Here is a 19810-nt window from a genome sequence, read left to right as displayed (position 1 = left end):
AAAGTATGTCATCTTAAGCACAATTCCCCTATAAAGGTAGATTAAAATGTAAGATCAGTCAACAGCGTTCAGTTGAGTTGAGTGTAGAACTTCAACAATAAAACTTAACTCGACTCAAAAAAAAAAGAATAATGCAAATATGCTTCCGAGTGTGCATTAAAATAAAATGAACCACCTTGTTTACAGTCAGTCATTATGCTATTGTGTCACAATGGTGTCAATTTACTTTTTAAATATAATATAGGTACGCTTCATTTATGTGCTAGCAATTTTTTTATTTTTTTAGCTTCACGCTGTATCCCGCACATTGCACGGTAGGCAGAGGGAAGATGGGACTTAATGTTAAGATACTCCGTTATCGACTTTCCGCCGAATTCAGGAGGCATAGCGTGTTGAGTGGTGGTGCTCAACATCGTGCTTTGCCTTGTTATGAGAGCGACGAAATAAAAATATTAAATATTTCATATCCCCTTCGTTTTCGTAACCCCGTTTCAAAGTAAAAAAGCGGAATTCTTTCGCCAAAACCGAATACATAGAAAGAAAATCAAAATAAATATAGTTTTTATTTTTAGCCATTAATTGTGTGATACTTACACAACTCAATACTAAAATATAGAAAATAAAACAAACAATATTTACAAATATGTACAACAAAATAAAATAATAAATTACATCTAACATACCGGTTCTACACCAAGATAATTATCAGCGATAGCCTGAGCGTGCTTCAAAGAGAGCCTCGTCGGTGGGTGACCAGCGCAGGCACCAGGTAAAGCTGAGTCCAGAATTCCACACAGAATCCATCCATGACGCCATACCACGTCCAAACTGTCCACCCTCACCGGTCCTGCGTCTGCCAGCCATTCTAGGATTTCTTGTTTTTGCTCCTCGCTTGAAAATAGTACTGGAAAGTTTTTATTTAAATATTAGTTTTAAGTGTTATTTGTATGTAGAGACGGTCGTGGCGCAGCGGCACAAGGGTGTTACTGTAACGCGACGATTGTGGGTTCGATCCCCATTCGAGGAAGTGAAATATTTATATATAAACAATGCCTCCAGAATTCGGCAGAAAGGGGGGAACGGAAGGTCTTAACACTAGAAAATGATTTAAGATTTAGTATTTATATTTTGTTTTTTTTATATAATAGCACTTATTCTATAGACAATGTGTGACGTTAAGTGCTACGATTGAGCTTGCTCTTGCTGCTCTTCAAAGCGCAATGTTGAGTTCCGTTACTCAACACATTATGACTAAGTTTTGGCGGAAAGGGGGTAACACATTATCATAGCACTGGGTTTCCCTTCTATCCTGCTATGCGGTAAAGATGGTGATGCTATAGAAAATATGCCTGTTAAATGAGCATAAAGGGTATACCATAGTAAGAAAGAAACGCATTAACATAAACCTAATAATCGCGATCATCACTTCTAACAAAAAAACGTAACTAACTTTTCTTTTTAAATGTGTAAAACTAAGCTTTCTAAAAGTTTTAACGACTATAATGAGGTTAGCACTAGAATTTTGCTAAATAAAATGTTTAATGTTGTCCCTAAGTAGTTTTGTCTCTTAATATTTTAGTAGATTTTTAGAAAAAAAATTTTGCTTTCATTTTAAAATTTATTATAAAAACATTACATATGTACCTACTTGAATATTTTTCTTTCAGCTTCATCCTACATTTGCTAGATCAGGGGAGAGAGCCTGGGAAAATATTATTATAACTATTATAGTTATATAATACTAGTGTTGATACACTCCGTTCTGAATCCTATTGCTTGTTGAGTGGCGTAACTCAACGCCGCGCTTCGTCTCGTTACCACAGTGAGGAAATGAGAATATTAATTATCATTTTCTCGAGTGGGATAGAGCCCACCACCAGTCACGTGTACACTCACAAGCTTGTGCTCCTGCACCACGACTGCCCTCAATTTTATTCTTATACGTGACTAAGTATATTTAAATTTTTCATCTGATTGCGTTCTGAATAATCTACGTGATATATTTAATTTTTTTAGTCTTTAATACAGTATGTATTATTATGAGCACGTATTTGCTTAAATAGTGTTTAATATTTCTTATCGATTTTTTAAATTTTAGTGTTAAGACACTGTTTTTGATGTTTTGATTTTTGTCCATTTCAAATGAGACACTTATAAATGGAATTATTTCATTGTAGTAAAGTGTAGGTAATAAATAAATGTTAATAACATTTGAATTAAAACTCATATTTGGATGGTGTACGGGAAATGGAGTGTCTTAACACTAGTTTCCCCTTGCCTATCCTGCTATATTCTGGATGATGATATATAAGCGTGAAACTAAAAAACATTATATTTCGACACTTAACGCCCCAGACGAGAGAGGAAATTAAAATAACTCGTTTCCCCCAGTGGAAATCGAACTCATAACCGTGGTATTTGTAGTAAAACGCTGTATGTACCGTAGCGCCACCACTATGGCTTTAATATTATAAAATTGGTTAGAATTTATTTTCAGCATTAGTCTACTCTATTTTCTATCTAACAAGACTAATATGTCTAAAAACATAAATAGGTACATTATACAAAAATAGTTCAAAATACATAGTTTAAGGATAAATAACACAACGATAACGATATATTTAATGGTGTTTCAAGATATCTGATTACAAACAAACGGCGTCGTAAATTACGTAATATAGCAACAGAGTCATGCTTGAGATATTTAGTATAGGTTTAGTATAGTTTATACTCCAATATAGAGAGAAAAATTACGATCGCTGGCAAAGTATTAAATATTTTGATTTTTGTCGTACACAGTGATTGCAATGATGATTAAGTATTAAAGATTGGTAGGCAGTGGGAACCTGGGAACTTAGTTAACCCAAATTTCCGACAAATTCTGGAGGCATTGAGTGTTGAGTGGCTGCTTTGTTACCATAGCTAAAAAATGAAAGTATTAATTAAACATTTCATTACCCCCTTGATTAATAATGAATACTTTACTTAAAATTATAATAAAAAACTATTTCAATCAATTATATACTTACAAGATCTAACCGCACAATCAATATATTTGAGGAACCTAAACAAAAAACTCTGTTGTCCCCAAAAGAGCGTGAGGACGGTAGCCGGGGCGAGGTAGCGGAGTGTCGTCAATATGACGTCGATTGCTGTAGACAACATGCCTCGCCTGGATTCGTATTCTGGGTACTCCGGGATTGGGAACAGGCCTGGAAAAGAATGAAACATAGTAAATTTCATCTTTTTTTATCAATAATATTTGGGTTAAAAATTACAGTTGGCGAATACATAAATAAAGTTAAATGACAACAATGAATGCTGTGAGTCTAAATAAGTATATGTTTATAGAAATACTGAATTCACCATTTTATACAAAAAGCTATATGATATTAGTAAGTAAAAAAATAATTTTTACATTTCAATATCGTCTTTACTTAAAATATGTAACTTAAAATTTAAAAATCCTAATACTAAAACATACAGGCTACTTTGTTTTATTGATATCTAACAACGTCAAACTGATAAAAACATCTTGAGGTTTTACACCATGACTAATAAATTTTGTACTACATGTTATATCTCGCATATAGTAGGGTAAGCAGTGGGAACCTAGTAAAGATTTTCCCTACAAACTGCAAAATTTTCGACTCTACATATCGAGTGGCGGAACCCAACCAGAGCGAGAACATGAAAATAATTCATCCCCCCTTCTTTATCTATCCTGCTATATGGGGGATGCGTGATACTAAAAAAACTCGTAATTTTCAAACGTACTAACTAAGAACACTTATACATACTAACCAACACTTCTTGCATGTTCTTCCGACACACTTTCCCTGTACCGTTTTGACAATTCTTCAATCCTATCTGACATTATAATCACTTTTGAACACTTTTTACACCAAATTCATTTTAAAATAACTTATTTTCTTTAAAACTAAAATTAAATTTAAAGAACAATATAACAACAGTGGCAGTTTCAAACAAAGCAAAGCCTTGCTTTTATATTATTTAAATTTTAAAAATGTTAATATAAATAACGTGTTATTAAATATATTGTTATTTAAATATCAGTTATTGAATAACAAAATATATGATTGTAATAACTGTAGCTTTTCTCGAGTTATGTGGAAGATAGACAACCAAAACTATTTAATAAGACATACGTACTGAGATGACACACGGCGCGGCCAAGTTATTTAATAATTTGTCATCTATCTCCAAATAAGGTATTTTTCTTTGGTCTACATTTAAAAAGAAGAAAAAGATAAGAGAGAAAGATGCTGTATTCTGTATAGGGGTCATGGGTCTATGTTTTTTTCTATATTAATAATTCTTCTATAATAATGTACTAAAATTATATTTAATTTATATTTTTATTTGTTTATTTAATTAGCGTTGTAAAAAAAACTAAACTAAACTTGAAACCACTCTAGAATAGTCTGATGTACCTACATCCCAGAATTTTTACTAACAAAAGTTAAGCCTGAATACTTAAAACTTTAAACAAAATGATCAGTTCCAAACAAAAGACCAGGGAAGATACGCCAATATTCACAGTTTTTTTTGTCAAAACTCTTTTCACCTAAAAAATCACTGTATTAACATAAAAAAATCGCTTTTTAACCGACTTCTGTAAGAAAAGGAGGTTATCAATTCGTCTGTTTTTTTTTTTTTTTTATTTTTTTTTTTTTATGTTTGTTACCTCATAACTTTTAACTGGGTGGACCGGTTTTGATAATTTTTGAAAGTTTTATTTGAAAGGTATAGCTTCCCGAATGGTCCCATTTTTTTTGGTCCATGTCTGACAATGGTATCCATGAGAAAATCACATAAGTCTTAAATTTGCATTATGCATGTGCGCGACTAATAGCCGAATAACTCAATGTCGCGCCAACCGATTTTGATGATTCTTTTTTTATTTGAAAGGATACACTTCAAGGATAATTTGGTGAAAGTTTGGTTAGGTTTCGATTATGGAATCCGGAGAAAATTGAGAAAGTTTGTTTTTTTTGGTCAAAAATTAATTATACTGTAATAGTTACAAGCAAAAACTTTTTAAATTGATGTCAGAAGTGAGATTCCTGATCGTTGCATTTCTTTTCAACCAATCTCAAAAAAGAGGATGTTCTCATTTTCAACCAACTTCAAAAAAGGGAGATTCCGGATTCACCCGAATACTTTTTATGTTTGTTCTTGTCAATATACCAAAATGTAACTTTGCACAAAAATAATAGCTAATTAAATGAAGTTTTACATAGAACAATCACAACCACTCGTTGACAACCACTACCACCACCATCACCACTCGTTCAAGAAGCATCATTTTAAGATCTACCCATCACTAAAAATCGTAAAATAAATTAATTTTTAACAAAAACAAAAACCGACTTCTAACAACGAACTAAAAAGTGAAAAATAATTATATAAAGATTTTATAATTTTGAAGTCGGTGTCAAACTAATGCTACAACACCTTTACTACAATATCTAATTACTAAGCCTGTTTGTTTTACTTGGCACCGACTTCAAAATTATAAAATCTTTATATAATTATTTTTCACTTTTTAGTTCGTTGTTAGAAGTCGGTTTTTGTTTTTGTTAAAAATTAATTTATCTAAAATACTTTAGATTTACGATCATTTAAAGTACTAACAAATACCTACAAACATACATATATATATATAAATACTTACGTTGTCTTATCGATAAGATGGCTTCAAACTTATAGAACTATACACCACTAACTAAACTACTTACAATATCCGAGTGAGATTACTTCTGAAACATTCGATTTCATTAAATATCCTAGAGAGCCCTATCTTATCTGGAAAACTGTATAAATTAATAACATGACTAAATTTGCCAACTAAAAAGCACCTTATTGGAAATAGTTAAAGTTTCTTTTGTATTGTCATAAAATATGGTTGTACTATATCTAAAATTAGATGTGAACAATTTTTTTCATAAACAATGGGAAAACGACTCATATATGAGGGTATGCAGAGGAATCCTAGAGTTAAGACACTCTGTTTTCCAATTTCGAAGAAATGATACATTTTATGGGTGATTTTTTTAAATGTTGAAATAAGAGAATAAAATGAAAAGAAAAAAATAAAAGAAAAAATAAAAGCAAATAAAGTAACAAAAGCAGTATTAACCATCGATATATTGTATATTGGTCTTTTTCACACCTTTATTTAGCTCTTTTATCTGGCTCTTTCTAATATTATCTGTGATATGTGTCATAGATAAAATATGTTTTATATATTTCAAGTACCTGTTGACTAATGTTAGCGTTATTGTACTTCTATATTATCAACAAATACATCTATCTATATCAATTCTTATAATGCATATGCATACGGTATTTCCACTATTTGGCGTTGTGGGGCAGCGTCTGACTACAATCGCGATGATTGCCGTTGCAGGTTCGATTCTTACTGAAGAGATTTAATCATTTTTATTTTCTCGCATTAGTAGGCAGAGGGGGTCGTTGAGCGCTTTAACGCTTTAAAATGAAATGAAATTATATATAATAGATAAATTATATAAAAAAATATCTTTAAATTGACCACATGGGTGAAGTCGCGAGTAAAAGATAAGTTAGCTAAGTATAACTTAAAGTTATAGAGGAGCAAAGAAGTAAATTAATGTATTCAATAATATCACCCAACGATCTTATCAAAATCGGTTTACCGCTTTACTTTTACAGGGGAACAAAGGAAACGGTTATTATGCGTTAAAAATATAACTCTGCTATTGACTTTCGATGAAGTCGGGTAAGTGTGATGGTACATGAAATATTTTCATAGTAAATTTGCTATGAAAGAGAAAAGTTTAGACTGGAGTGATTTCTAGATAAGCAATATATTATAATATATTAAGATATAAAATATCAAAGTTGTATATAACTATAAAAAACGTTATATAAAATTATTAGATTAAAATAAAGTTATCTCAGAACCGTGAGACAATTTAAATATAACAACGTTTGATTATTTCTAAGATATCAGTAATTATGATTATTTTAGAACAATAGATGAACGATGTTATCAATTTTTTTCTCAGAATTATTAAAAAAAATGTCTACAGAAGCCAAATTTCTGACATTGAAACGACAAATTTTGTTTTTCTCACCCTACTTTGCCTATATTCTAGTATAGGATTATAATAGTGAAGAAGTTAAGGTAAGATAAGATTTTTTTTGTTTTTGAAACTTTTTTTTATTATTATTTTGGCTATGGAAGCCGAAGTTACTAAGTTAACTTCCCTTTTCTCTTAAAAAATCTTGATATAATTTCTTGGTATATCACAACCTTCTTCTTATTCTATCTTTCTCATGCAGACAGATTTGTTAGCATCATACATAACTTTTAATTATTTCTATTTGACAACCTGAGTAAAACCAAATGTAAAAGCTAGTATGATATAAAAGTATTATACTTTTATAATATTTTTCTTATTATGATATAATTTAGCTATGAAACCGAAATATAACGAAACGGCATATCGTATATCACGTCCTTTGCCTTGTTCATATATTTTCGAGGCTATTCAGATATTTGATACTAAAGTTTTCTATAATTTGAGAGTAAAAATGTATGTGTACTTGAGATAGAAAGATTTTTTAGATAGCGTCGATTTTGATTGATCACTATTATAGAAGTTCCTTATATAAGAAAAGTGTGATTGTTAGTATTTTTACAACGTATTAAAAATTTAACTAAGTGGTATTTGAATCTGCTACGACCAAATTTTCAATGAAAAACTAACACGTTAAAAATATAAAAAGAAATCTTGTACATATTTATAAAAATAGATCTTTACGGATGTAAGGTATTTGAAAAAAAAAATGAACCACTTGATTTATTTATTTATTTATTTATTATTGGTTCAATCTAAAGATAGAAGAGTATACATACAAGAAAAGAAATAAATTTTACACAGATTAGCCATCATAACGTTGCAACTTATCTACTCAAAGATCTGGATAAGAAATAATATCTTTTTTGAATTTATATACGTTTTTTATATAAAACAACTAACTATATAATAAGTATTACAGTATCAGTTCTACGGAACCCTATACTATGTAGGTGTACTAAGTAACTACATAAACATTCGTGTTTTATCTTATTCTTATCAAAGATAACAAGATTTACGTTTCGAGGTCAGGTCTTAGGAATTCAGACGTACTTACTTTAACAAAAAGTGCTGGTTGAAGTACATACTTATACATTTAGTTTTATTATAAAAAAGAAAAATAGAAATAAAGGCATATCTAATTTAAAATTTAGGATAGAAATTTTCATTATGTGGACTTGAAATTTGTTTCAATTTATATTTTTTTAAAGTAATGTCGAGCGTCTAATACGTGAAAATAAGTAAATATGCTGTATATAAATAACCTACGGTACAAAAATTTTATAACATTAAAATGAAATAAATTAGGTTATACTCGTACGTGAATGACTTAAAAAGACTTTTTTTCATTTTCATATCTTTCCTGCTTATAGCAGATTGGGCAGAAAGATTCTAGAGTCAAGACACTCCATTCTCCCCACTCCCTGTTCCACCGCGCTGCAATCGCCATAAATAATTCTACTTTAAACTATTTACGGTAGATACTTTAAAAACGAAGTATTAAAATAGAATGTTAATTCATAACAACGAGCTCTTATCATTTGATAATAGTACTTAATATATTGAAAAATAATATTATTTGTCTATTTGTTTTCTTGAATTTGATAGATTATATGGGCTATACTAATGTAATTTTGGATAGAAAACAGTGGAATATATTATCTTTAAACACTCTCTTACCCTTTTTAGTGCAAAATAAAAAAATAATATAAAAAAAAAATTCTCTACTATTAATTTACCGATTTCACATACAATTAACTGATAGACATATAAATAACTAATAACTAAACGTAATTTTTTTTTACTAAACTATAAAAACTAATACTGTTGATATCGATAACTCATTCACGAGGTTTCACTTTAATGTTCAATTAATACATTTATGTATTAGAAAAGATTTATTTCTTTCTTTTTACATTTCGCGTAATAACTTTCACACGTTATCACTATTTTAACTGCCACTGTTGGTTAATTTTCACAATTTTTTATATTAAGAAAAAAAAACTTTTTGTTTATTGTGATTACTCAAACACTCGACTCTCTCGCAGACTGATTGAGGACTGGTGATAAAATTACGTACATTATCTTGTATTTTATATAAGAGTATCAATATCATACGATATGTTACACTCCTTCAGGATATCGCTGACATGAGAATATGTTACGATAGTTGTTTTATAATGACCAATTTCGTAAAATAAAATAATAATAATAATAATACAGCTTCACGCTGTATCCCGCACACAATAGGGTAGGCAGAGGGAACCTAGTGATAAGACACTCCGTTCCATGCGTTCCACTTTCGCTTCGTTCGCTTTGCTTCGACATCAGAGTGAAGAAATGGATATACAATATTAAAAACTATGTTGTATGTTTTAATATGTAATATCACAACTAATAATTGTGGGTTATGCACATATATGACACATTCTAAGTGGCTTATGTAACTTAGACAGCAGGTACCAGGTATTAGGTAGAAGGAGGGGAGGGGGGGGGGGGGGGTTCAAAACCCTTCCTCGATAAATGACGTTCTTGGATAACATAAAAATATTTTTTCAAGTACGACTAGCAGTTCCTGAGATTAACTCGTTCCACTAAACACTCTTCAGCCTTATAATCTTAATATAGAATAAATATTATAATTGCACTTTAATATAGTTATTACAATTAATATTATTGTTTTATCTTAATCTAAATGAACTATTTTCTTGTATAAGATAATATTCATTGACTTTCCTAAGGCAGGTGTAGACAATAATAACAAAATTGAATATAAAATACATATGTATAGACTATAATCATTTAATTATCGATATCCTGATAAGAATTAATGTCATTCAAGTATTACTTCCTCGAGTGTTTATTTACTATTGTTTGATAACATTTAGTTCAAATTTCATATATCTATAGCATGGCACCTTTGTTTAGTATCTGATTGTACGCGGTATGTATAGGGTCGATTTTTTTTATCTCCCATTACAATGAAAATGTGCGGTGTTGAGTTCCGTTACCTGGGAACCACTTTAAACTTCTTACTTTGTGTAGAATTTTTTGAAAACATTGAGTTTCGCTATCTTACGCAGTGCTTCGAAAATGGGAAGTAAGGTGGAGAACGGAGTGTCTTATTATAATTAAGTGTACGTTCCCTCTGTCTACCCTATTATATGGGGGATTACAGCGTGAATTTAACCCGCAATCATAGCGTACATATCGACTGCGCCATGACGAAGTCATTACTACCATGAAAATCGAATAAAAAACAGATGCTACAAAAATATATCAAATGAAATAAAAATATTTCATCTTTTATTGCATTCATGTTCATTTTGAATCGTAAATTTAAAGTTTCATGGTACACTTGATGCATGTGGAACTCTGGGGTTTGTTGTTACTTACAAATATACATATATTTTGTGTCAGTCAGGCGAAATACGGCGTTAAGTTCCGCTGCGTGTTATATCTCTAAAAAAGAACGTAGCTTCTTTGTCTACTCCTCAAGAAAAAAAATTAAGCACATAAATAAAAAAAACAGGCTATATAAGCTATAAATTGAAAATTTCACTTCTCGATTTGGGTCAATAAAAAAAATGGACGCACAGCGTGTTCAAAGCCTTTGTTCAGTCAAAGACGTGCGTGACGAATAGATCTCAGTTTACCGTCACGTTCGATCGGGATTTATGACCTAACATCATTCTTAGTATACATATATACTCGTATATATGTGTTACTTACAATTTTTACTAGTTTCGTGCTCTATCCCGCACATAGGAGGAAGAGGGGACCTGGGAACTTAGTGTTAAGACACTCCTTGTCCAAATAATAAGCTATTATAAAACTCTCTCAAAGTCGATTTCAGAAATACAGGTATTAATAAATTTTTGCTCACCGATTAAAAATCATTCAACACATTCCACCTAATTTTTCGAGGCGTTGCGTGTTGAGTGGTAAAACTCAACACGGGATTCTAGCCTTGGTGCCAGGGCTAAGAAATGAAAATATTAACAAATAATAATTAACTGTGTGAGCTGATAGCTCTATCTATATACATTCTGCTAGGGCCTATCGACTTATCCACCGTCCTAGCGTTCTGAGGCATAGAAACCAATCTCAGGTTCATTATAGGATGCTCCCCAGACAGTGTGGTATTGGAGTAAGGATTTTCCTGGAGATAGCTGTTGCATATTCCTACGAATATAAAGGTATGTACTATTGTATTTATATATATTGTAAAATTATTGTTTTTTTGTATATTTTTGTTATACAAATTAAGTAAATATACTGTTACTATAGCTTAACTAAAGTGCCAATGGAAAAACGTACAAACGCTCGAAATTCTAATATTTTTGATATTTTATTAAGTAAAAAAAAACTTCTTAGCATTTCAAGGATTTGCCATGCTGGGCCCGTTCGTAATTAATACCTATCTGAGATTTGCAAAGTAAGTGTAGGCTTAAAAATCTATATAAACAGGCTAGTGTTAAGTCACTCCGTTCAAGATTTTCCACCATTTTTATCAAGAGATTGCGTGTTGAGAGGCGGGGCTCAACGTCGTGCTTTTGCTTTATGCCAGATTTAAGAAAATTAAAGTATTAAAATTCCATTTTTTTTTCATTATCAAAAATGTGTATTGACATTAGAATTTGAAATCGCACACGGGCTCAAAATTTGACTTAAAAAAATCAGCTAACATGATAATAAATTATACCTACAATCGATACAATAATAGAACAATTCTCCCATACTAAAGTGGCAGTAGAAGAATGGCCACCGAAATTGCATAAGAAAACACAAAATTTTAAATTCTCGCAGCGACATCCTCACGTACTAGCGTTGTCCTAAATACGTAGAAAGCTTGTAAACAGGTAGAAGCTTGTATAGCTTTGTGATAAGATTGTTGCGTTTCTGTTTGCGCAGACTTTGAAAAAATGTCAGTAAAAAATAGTACCTATATTTAAATTTAAGCAAAAACTAATGGACTATGTGCGGCGTTAAACTCCGCCATTCTAATGTATCTTACTAAGTTCCCTGTGTCTGTGTTTTTAATTACTTTGTAATTTGTCAGGAAGATCCAAGTGATTTGAAATTTCTTAACATGATAGATGTGTATTTAGATATATTTAATCGATGGGGGAAATCCCCATTTGGATATAACCTATTTCGAAGAGGCGGATGAGACTGTCGTGGCGCTGGAGCACAAGTGTACGACCCTGAACGCGATGATTGTAGGTTCGATTCTCACTCGCCAGAATGGAATATTTAATATTTTCATTTCCTCGCTCTGGTAAGAGAGAATTCGGCAGAACGGGAGAGCCTCAATGGGAACAGAACGTCTTAACACTTCGTTTCCATTAAAATTAAGATGTATATACAATCCGAATAAATAAAACTTTTCACGGAAAGATTCACTAATGTGTATCTTTCTCTTGAGTCTGCTAATAAATTCAATCTATATATATTGTATTTATAATCTAAATATATTGTAATTTATTTCTTATTGTATATTATAATATATTTTTAAAAGAAGTTCGAGAAATTACGCAAAAAACTTTTTTGCATTCCTAGTTTTCAAATTTCACTGACGAAATGACTTTATAAGGTGCACTCGTGTTACATACTTAAACAATGCAATAATTTCTGCGTATTATATATTGCATATTTATTTTTTTTCAATTTCATAATAATTTATGTCGTAGATTATTAGTTAAGAAAAACAATTCAACGAGATCTTTTAAGCAATAGAATTTTATAATTTTATAGCGGTAGTTTTTAAAAGATATCGATACTTTTTTTCAGCTTCTTGCTGTATCTCGCATGTAGTCAGGTAGTCAAAAGGAGCCTAGTGTTAAGACACTCCACTCCCCACTGCCTAATTTTGAATTTATAGTGTGTTGAGTGGCGGAGCTCAACGCCGCGCTTTTGCCTCTTAGCCAGCGAGCGAGGAAATGAAAATATTAAATATTAAATTTCTTTGACTGGGAATCGAACCCACAACCTGTCGCGTTTACAATATACTCTTAAATATAATATTATTTTATTTGCAAGACTTTCTTGTCTTATGACTGCTCTACCACGAAGCAATAAAGCTCTACTCCAGTTAAATTTTCATGGAATGCAAGTTTTGAAATACTTCTGGAAAATGAAGTACAACGTCTCTCACTTCCTTTGTTATTAAGATTTTACGTCTTTATAGTTTCTTTTAGAAGACGTAGTAGATTAGTATTTTTTTTATTAATATTCGACAAAAAGCGACAGTAATTTTTTCGTCCAATTATTACTAAATAGTACAATAGTGATTTGTCTTGAAATGTAATAAAATATTTCAGTTAATTAAATTAAAAATTCACATTATATTATGTTGGATGGCGATTGAGTAACGAAACATTGTGGTCATAAAAAAATTACGAAAACAGCTTTGTTAGACGAACTAAATATATTTTCATAATTGATTGGGAATCGAACCAATAACCATCGATCGTCAAATAATATTACATATATATTGTGTACTGAGTGACGTGCCGTCCTTTCAGTAAATCTTTTGTAAAAATAGAAGTAAAGTAATCTCTAATCTAAAGAGACCGTCGTCACAGAGTTTGGTCCGAATCTGTCTGTTGGCTTGAGTTTTATTTGATCCTTATATTTAAATTTAGGATGCTTGAATTTGGTAATTCATTTATTTACCATTTGGCTATCTTGTATATCTTGGGTATCTCATATACCCAAGATATACAAGATACCCAAATGTATCTACATCAGAAAACAGTCAGAAATGCCCCACCGCTCCATGATAGCCTCAAAAACGAATTAAAATTAATAATTCAAAATATAGAAACATTTAATAATTTCTGCATTTTTTTATAATTGCCATCTTATGTAATGTACTTGACGACGTGAGTCGTTGTAAAAAGGAAGATAAGAGTGATCTTATCTTCATTTTTTTTACGAGAAAAAAAACATCACGAATGGTCGCATATTGTTTATATTGACAAAGAAAGATATTTAAAACAACGAGTGAGAATCGAACCCCCTACCATCACGTATAGCCAGGTTACCTCCAACTCACAGATACATCTTGCTTATGTGATTTTATGAACTCGTGTAACCTCAGTGACGAATCGGCCTCATTAAAACGTTGACAAAGATATTTTACAATATAATTAACTGTCTAATTCAATTAAACTGGGTATCCGGGTTACATTTACTTTGTAGAGGCCAGTCGTTGCCCAGGGGCACAGTGTGACTGTAAGCTCCACTGGATGTAGGTTCGATCCCCACTCGAGGAAATGAAATATTTATTTGAATTTATATTTCCATTTCCTCGTTCTGGTGTTGAGGGAAAGCGCGGCGTTGAGTACCGCCACTCAACACACAATGGAAAGTGGGGAATGGAACGTCTTAACACTAGATTCCCTTTGTCAATCCTGATGTGTGCGGGATACAGCGTGAAGATAATTTAATTTAATTTAATTGATGTATTTTATATTTTTTTGATATCTTATTATTTTGTTTAATATCTTATTACCATTACCGAACGTTTTTTTTTAGCTTTATCCTGTATTCTACACATATCAAGGTAGGCAGAGGACATCTGGGAACCGTTCGTTTCCCTCTGTCTTTCAAATTCTGGAGGCAGTACTTAAACGGTGCGCTCTACTTCATTACGTTGAGTAGGAATCGAACCTGTAACCTGTCGCGTTTACTGGCTCACATTTGTGCTCCTGCGCTACGACTCGCGTCAAACTAAAGTAAGCTATGTATTATATGAAGAAAAAAAACTAGACAGATGTTTCTGAATGCAAATAATTGGAAAGATATCACATTAATAATATCTCATATTATATTTCAGGTAAGAGAAAGCCGACATTATTTTGACAAGTCATGGAGGTGCTTTCTATGAGTGCGTTAGGCAAAAACTAATGCCATTGTTTTAGCTGCTGTTTGCTATTTTTTTAGTTTTTTTTCTAGCTTCACGTTGTGATGCACGGAGTGTCTTAACACTAGGTTCCCTCTGCCTGCTGTTTGCGGGATACAGCACGAAGTAAAAAAAAGTATTTCGAGATCGCGTGGATGTACCTATCATGCTAGAACTTGCAATACAAATAAAGGAATTTACAGGTATTTCATTGTAAAAAAAACATTACAAAACATGTACTACATTTCATACAAAATGCAAACTTCAATTTGTCCTCTATAAAAGTTAAGGTAAGTTGTACTTCCCGTTGGGCTACAATCCTATAATTATTATGGAACCCTCAGTGTGCGAGTCCGACTCGCACTTAACCAAATTTTTCTTTAGATATTATTTCTTTAAAATAGATATCGGTATGTCATACAAGTACAAAATTATACAATTGAAGCGAATTAATAATTTGCAATTCGCTTCGCGTGTCATTTGAATGACTTTTATACTTGTTTCATGTCATGCTACCTTCAAGAGTGCATTTATCTCTGGATTCTGATATCCATTATTCTATTACAGACTAATTATATACTAATTTAGATCGAAGCATGATTCTTTTCCAGTACAATACACACGCTTATATAAAAGAAGTAATTACTCAATTATGCGAGATCGAAATGGGTTCGATTTGTTCTATGAAATCTTTAATAATAAATTTATTTGTTTCAATACTTATGATAACATAGTCAAAGTCAAATTAAAATATTAAATATTTCACTCCCCCGAGTGGGAGTCGAACCCGCAACCGTTCCGTTATCTGCCAGTCTTTGTGCACCTGAGCTACGACGGTTTTATCTTTTTTGAGATCCATTACTCGATTCACGTAGGTATATCTACCTTTATAAAGCCGCCTCGACACGTGCAAAGAATTTCTACGGCTAAGAGAATGCCGATGTGTTAATAAATTTCACAGATTTCTGTTAAATACCGCGAAAATAACATTTTTGGTAGCGAAATTGTTTTCCATTTAATATTAAATATATAAAAGGGGATTTAATAAAATAAATCAGATTCAAGCGGTATTCCGCATACAGCAGGGTAGGTGTAACGTAACGTTTTGGAGGCTTTGCGTGTTGAGTGGTCAACGCCGCGGTTAGGTTCGACACCAGTGAAGAAGTAAAAATATAAATTTAAATAAATATTTCATTTCCTTGAGTGGGGATCGAACACATAACCAGTCGCGTTCCTCCTCTAGCTCAAATGAAAAAGGGAATTTCTTTTCTTTTTTTAATGTTATGCTGTATCCCGCATATAATTCCCCTATTATATATTTCTCATGTGTTAAACATTCTATTCTCGACTTTCCGTGGAATTCTCGAGTTATTGCGTAAAATATATAATAAATATTTCATAGGAAATTGATGGTATAATATAAGTAGTGTACGTTTTCTAAATAAACACTTATTTTTTTAGTGTGGAATAACACTTAAAAAATAACATTATTATTAAAATATTGAAATAAATTGCAATTGACAATTTTAATTTAGCGTTCGCCAACGTCCATACCACGTTGAACACACCGGTTCTCGTCCGATCACCGAAGTTAAGCAACGTCGGGCGCGGTCAGTACTTGGATGGGTGACCGCCTGGGAACACCGCGTGCCGTTGGCTTATTTTTATCAATACTTATATTTTTTTTTCAGATATTATTTTCTTTTATTCATTTCGTTAAAATATTATTTTACATTTTAAATGTTAATAATTATTTAGATAAATATTTGTATTTTTTTTAAATAAAATTTAATGTTCGAGTAGTTTTATTTGATTAAGATATTACGCTGTATCCCGCAATTACTAGTTTAGGCAATAGGAATCTGGGAACATAGTGTTTACACAGTCTGTTCCCATTAAGACACGTTCGTTCTCCACTTTCCGCCAAACTCTGGACCAGGAGGCATTGCATGTTGAGTTGTGGAACTCAATGCCAAGCTTTGGCTCGTCACCAGAGGAAATGAAAATATTCAATATTTCATTACCTCGAGTGAGAATCGAATCCACAGACTGCCGTGTTGCCAATCGTAAGCTTGCCCTCTGCGCCACGACTGGCCTCATAAAACAATTACGCTAAAGGTTAAGTAAATGTCATTGAACCTACCAACTGATCAAATATTTGAGATATCGCTATTAACTTAACTGAATAATAAAAGCTTACATGCATACAAATAATACTTTAGAGCTTATTCTTCTGGTAAATTGGTAAAGAACATTTATTTTATAAGAGAATTTTTGTATTGGTGTAATGTGACAAGATGTTCCAAAAATAACCGAATGGGATAATACAATAAAGAACAAAAGAATTATACAAAGAAAACAACAACTTTTCCTCTTTTTCCTCAAGTAGGAATCGAATCCACATCTTAACCCCACAGCTGGCCTACAATCATCAATGCTAGAGAGAGAAAATATAATAGAAAAAATCGCATCCTACTATAACAATAGTAATTTGTTCGCACTTAACCTCGCCATTTCTGTTACGGTGTGAGTAATTAACTGTAATTAAGGTCACCAAGAATAGGAAAAAAAAATTATAAACAATACGCGGTTTAACGCGAACGCAAGTTATTTAAGTTGGTAACATTGTTTCTGAAAGTACCTTCTGTCACACGCTTAACACCGTTTCGAGAATTCTTTTTCACTTTTCCCTCGTTTGTAGGTCGTGGTTAGTTCGTAGTGTTTTTTCTATTTTTTTTTCTGTGTTAATGAATTGAGGTTTTGGTTGCTGAGGTGTCACATTTGATATATCCTGATTTTTTTTAATATGCTACACGCTGTATACTGCATGGAGCAGGGTAGAGGGAACCTAGAGTTAAGACACTTCGGTCCCCCACTTTCCAGATTTTTTTGAGACATTGATGTGTTGATTGGCGGAAGTAAGCGTTGCACTTTAACTTTAATATTAATTAAAATATTCAATATTGTATTCCCCCGACCGGGAATTGAACCAACAGTCATCCTATTTACAGTTAGATACTGTACTGCAGCGCCACTTGGCTTCGACCTCAAAATATCTATGTACCTATTAAATGGGGGACGGAGTGTCTCAACACTAGGTTATCTAGTCTATCTAGTTATGCCGACCCTGCTATTTGCGAGATACAGGTGAAGTTTAAAAATATATATATTTGTAGCATAACTCATGTAAAAATTTAAATTGTTTTTTTTTTACTGCATTGCGATTTTGTTATATTTTTTGTTTGTTTTATTTTCATTTTATACATTTTTAAACTCAGTTTAAAAAGTAGTAAAAAGTATAGTACATAGTACTAAAAAGTATTATACACTTAGATAAGAAAAATACATTTTTTTGTACCTATCTTTTTTATTTATAGATTTGAATTCTCTTCACGTCATGTCACGTCATATGTCACAAATCATTTAAGAAATTACCCTAATATAATATTTAAAAAAGAAACAGTAAAAAAACAGGCTTAAGTATAATTGGCTCCATTACTTATAAAAAAATGTATTAACCGCGCCACAGTGGCAGTATTAAGGTAAAAGTTATTACGAAATAATCAAAATTATTTCTCGATTTTTCTTATTGAAATTATTTGAAATTGTTTTTGTCACAAAAACGGGTTTTCCGTTTTTATGTAAACGAAGTTTAATTACCTTTCGATTTCTGCAAATGAGAGTGAAAGCTTACTTTGTAAAAAAAAATTAAAATATCTAGATATTGTTATACCTAAATACCTAATATTAGTTATATTACGATTTAGAAACACTGAAGTAATTCACGGTATTAACTATTATTAACTTGCTATTATTATATAGACGGTATTACAGTATTAGTATTCATTAAGTAAAATAATTTTAGTTTATAAGGACGTATCACACTTGCGAAAATCACCTTCATCAATAATAGAATGACTGTAAACGCGACAGTTGTAGGTTCGATTCACACAATTTGTTCAATTTCAATGTCTCTAGAATTCACGAAAAAGTGGGGAACGGAAGTGTCTTAATGGGAACAGAGTCGCGTTACAGTCGAACCGAAAAGATAAAATAAATAATAATAATTCACTGAAATAGAAAACTATAAAAATATTTATCCTAAATTACGTTTAGAGATATAAGAAATATTTACAAGAATAACAATCTCCCTAGAAATTTTAAACCAGAAGAATAAAAAAAAGTAAAACCGAAAGCACCTATTTTAACTTTCCACGTTTTGTAATAAATTTTACGGGAAATGAAAATGGCATAAAATATTGTGGTTTACTTTTACCGCGAGAACGTTAGTCGGACGTCAGTCTTTCAGCTTTTGTATCGTAATAGTAAATTTATAAAAAAATGGAAATACATTTTTAATATTGATAATAAATTTATAATTTTTGTTTTGAAAATCGTGCACGAGAAAGCACAGTGTTAAGACACTCCATTCAATAAGACTTCCAATATATATATAGGTAATTGTTAGTTACTAAGCGGAACCGAACGCCGTGCCTTATCTAACTGGTCTGAGGATTACCTCATTTTACTCTTTCATTAGAAAATAATTTAAATGTATTAATTCCCCCGAATTGGGTTCACCCCCACACCTCACCACCCACACCCGCACTGTCGAACTGCATCACGACTGCCTTACTCATGTAGGTACATTTTATTATCTGCGTGGGATATACTAATTATAGATTCTGATTGTTTGTGAAGAAAGAGGAGAAAGTAAAGTTAGCATAATCGGGTTGTTCTTTAATCTTCCTGG

At 31.7% G+C, this 19810-nt stretch overlaps 1 protein-coding gene and 1 non-coding gene across 6 annotated transcripts in view; one reads left to right on the top strand and one right to left on the bottom strand.

The window, feature by feature from the left end:
* LOC146539865 (uncharacterized) overlaps positions 1–19810 on the bottom strand; it is an 83910-nt gene that overhangs the window by 6952 nt on the left and 57148 nt on the right. For 3 of the 5 annotated variants that reach the window (XM_085207469.1, XM_085207466.1, XM_085207467.1), the window contains 2 exons: positions 3030–3212; positions 684–904 (listed from right to left, as the gene is read on the bottom strand). In XM_085207469.1, coding sequence (XP_085063595.1) covers positions 684–904; positions 3030–3165 — 357 coding nt within the window. In that variant the 5' untranslated portion in view covers positions 3166–3212. Of the gene's footprint in view, positions 1–683; positions 905–3029; positions 3213–3804; positions 3962–5698; positions 5824–19810 lie in introns of those variants that run through there. The other 2 variants (XM_085207468.1, XM_085207465.1) reach the window with 2 other exon arrangements.
* Positions 16598–16716, top strand: LOC146539868 (5S ribosomal RNA). Its single transcript, XR_014879499.1, has one exon. It is a non-coding gene; the product is annotated as a 5S ribosomal RNA (ribosomal RNA).

This window comes from Heliconius melpomene, chromosome 3 (assembly GCF_056956725.1).
Source record: "Heliconius melpomene rosina isolate 202511_hmr_F chromosome 3, ASM5695672v1, whole genome shotgun sequence".
Classification (NCBI taxonomy): Eukaryota; Metazoa; Arthropoda; class Insecta; order Lepidoptera; family Nymphalidae; genus Heliconius; species Heliconius melpomene.
The sequence above is the reverse complement of the archived record's forward strand: the minus strand, read 5'-3'. Positions and strand labels throughout refer to the sequence as shown.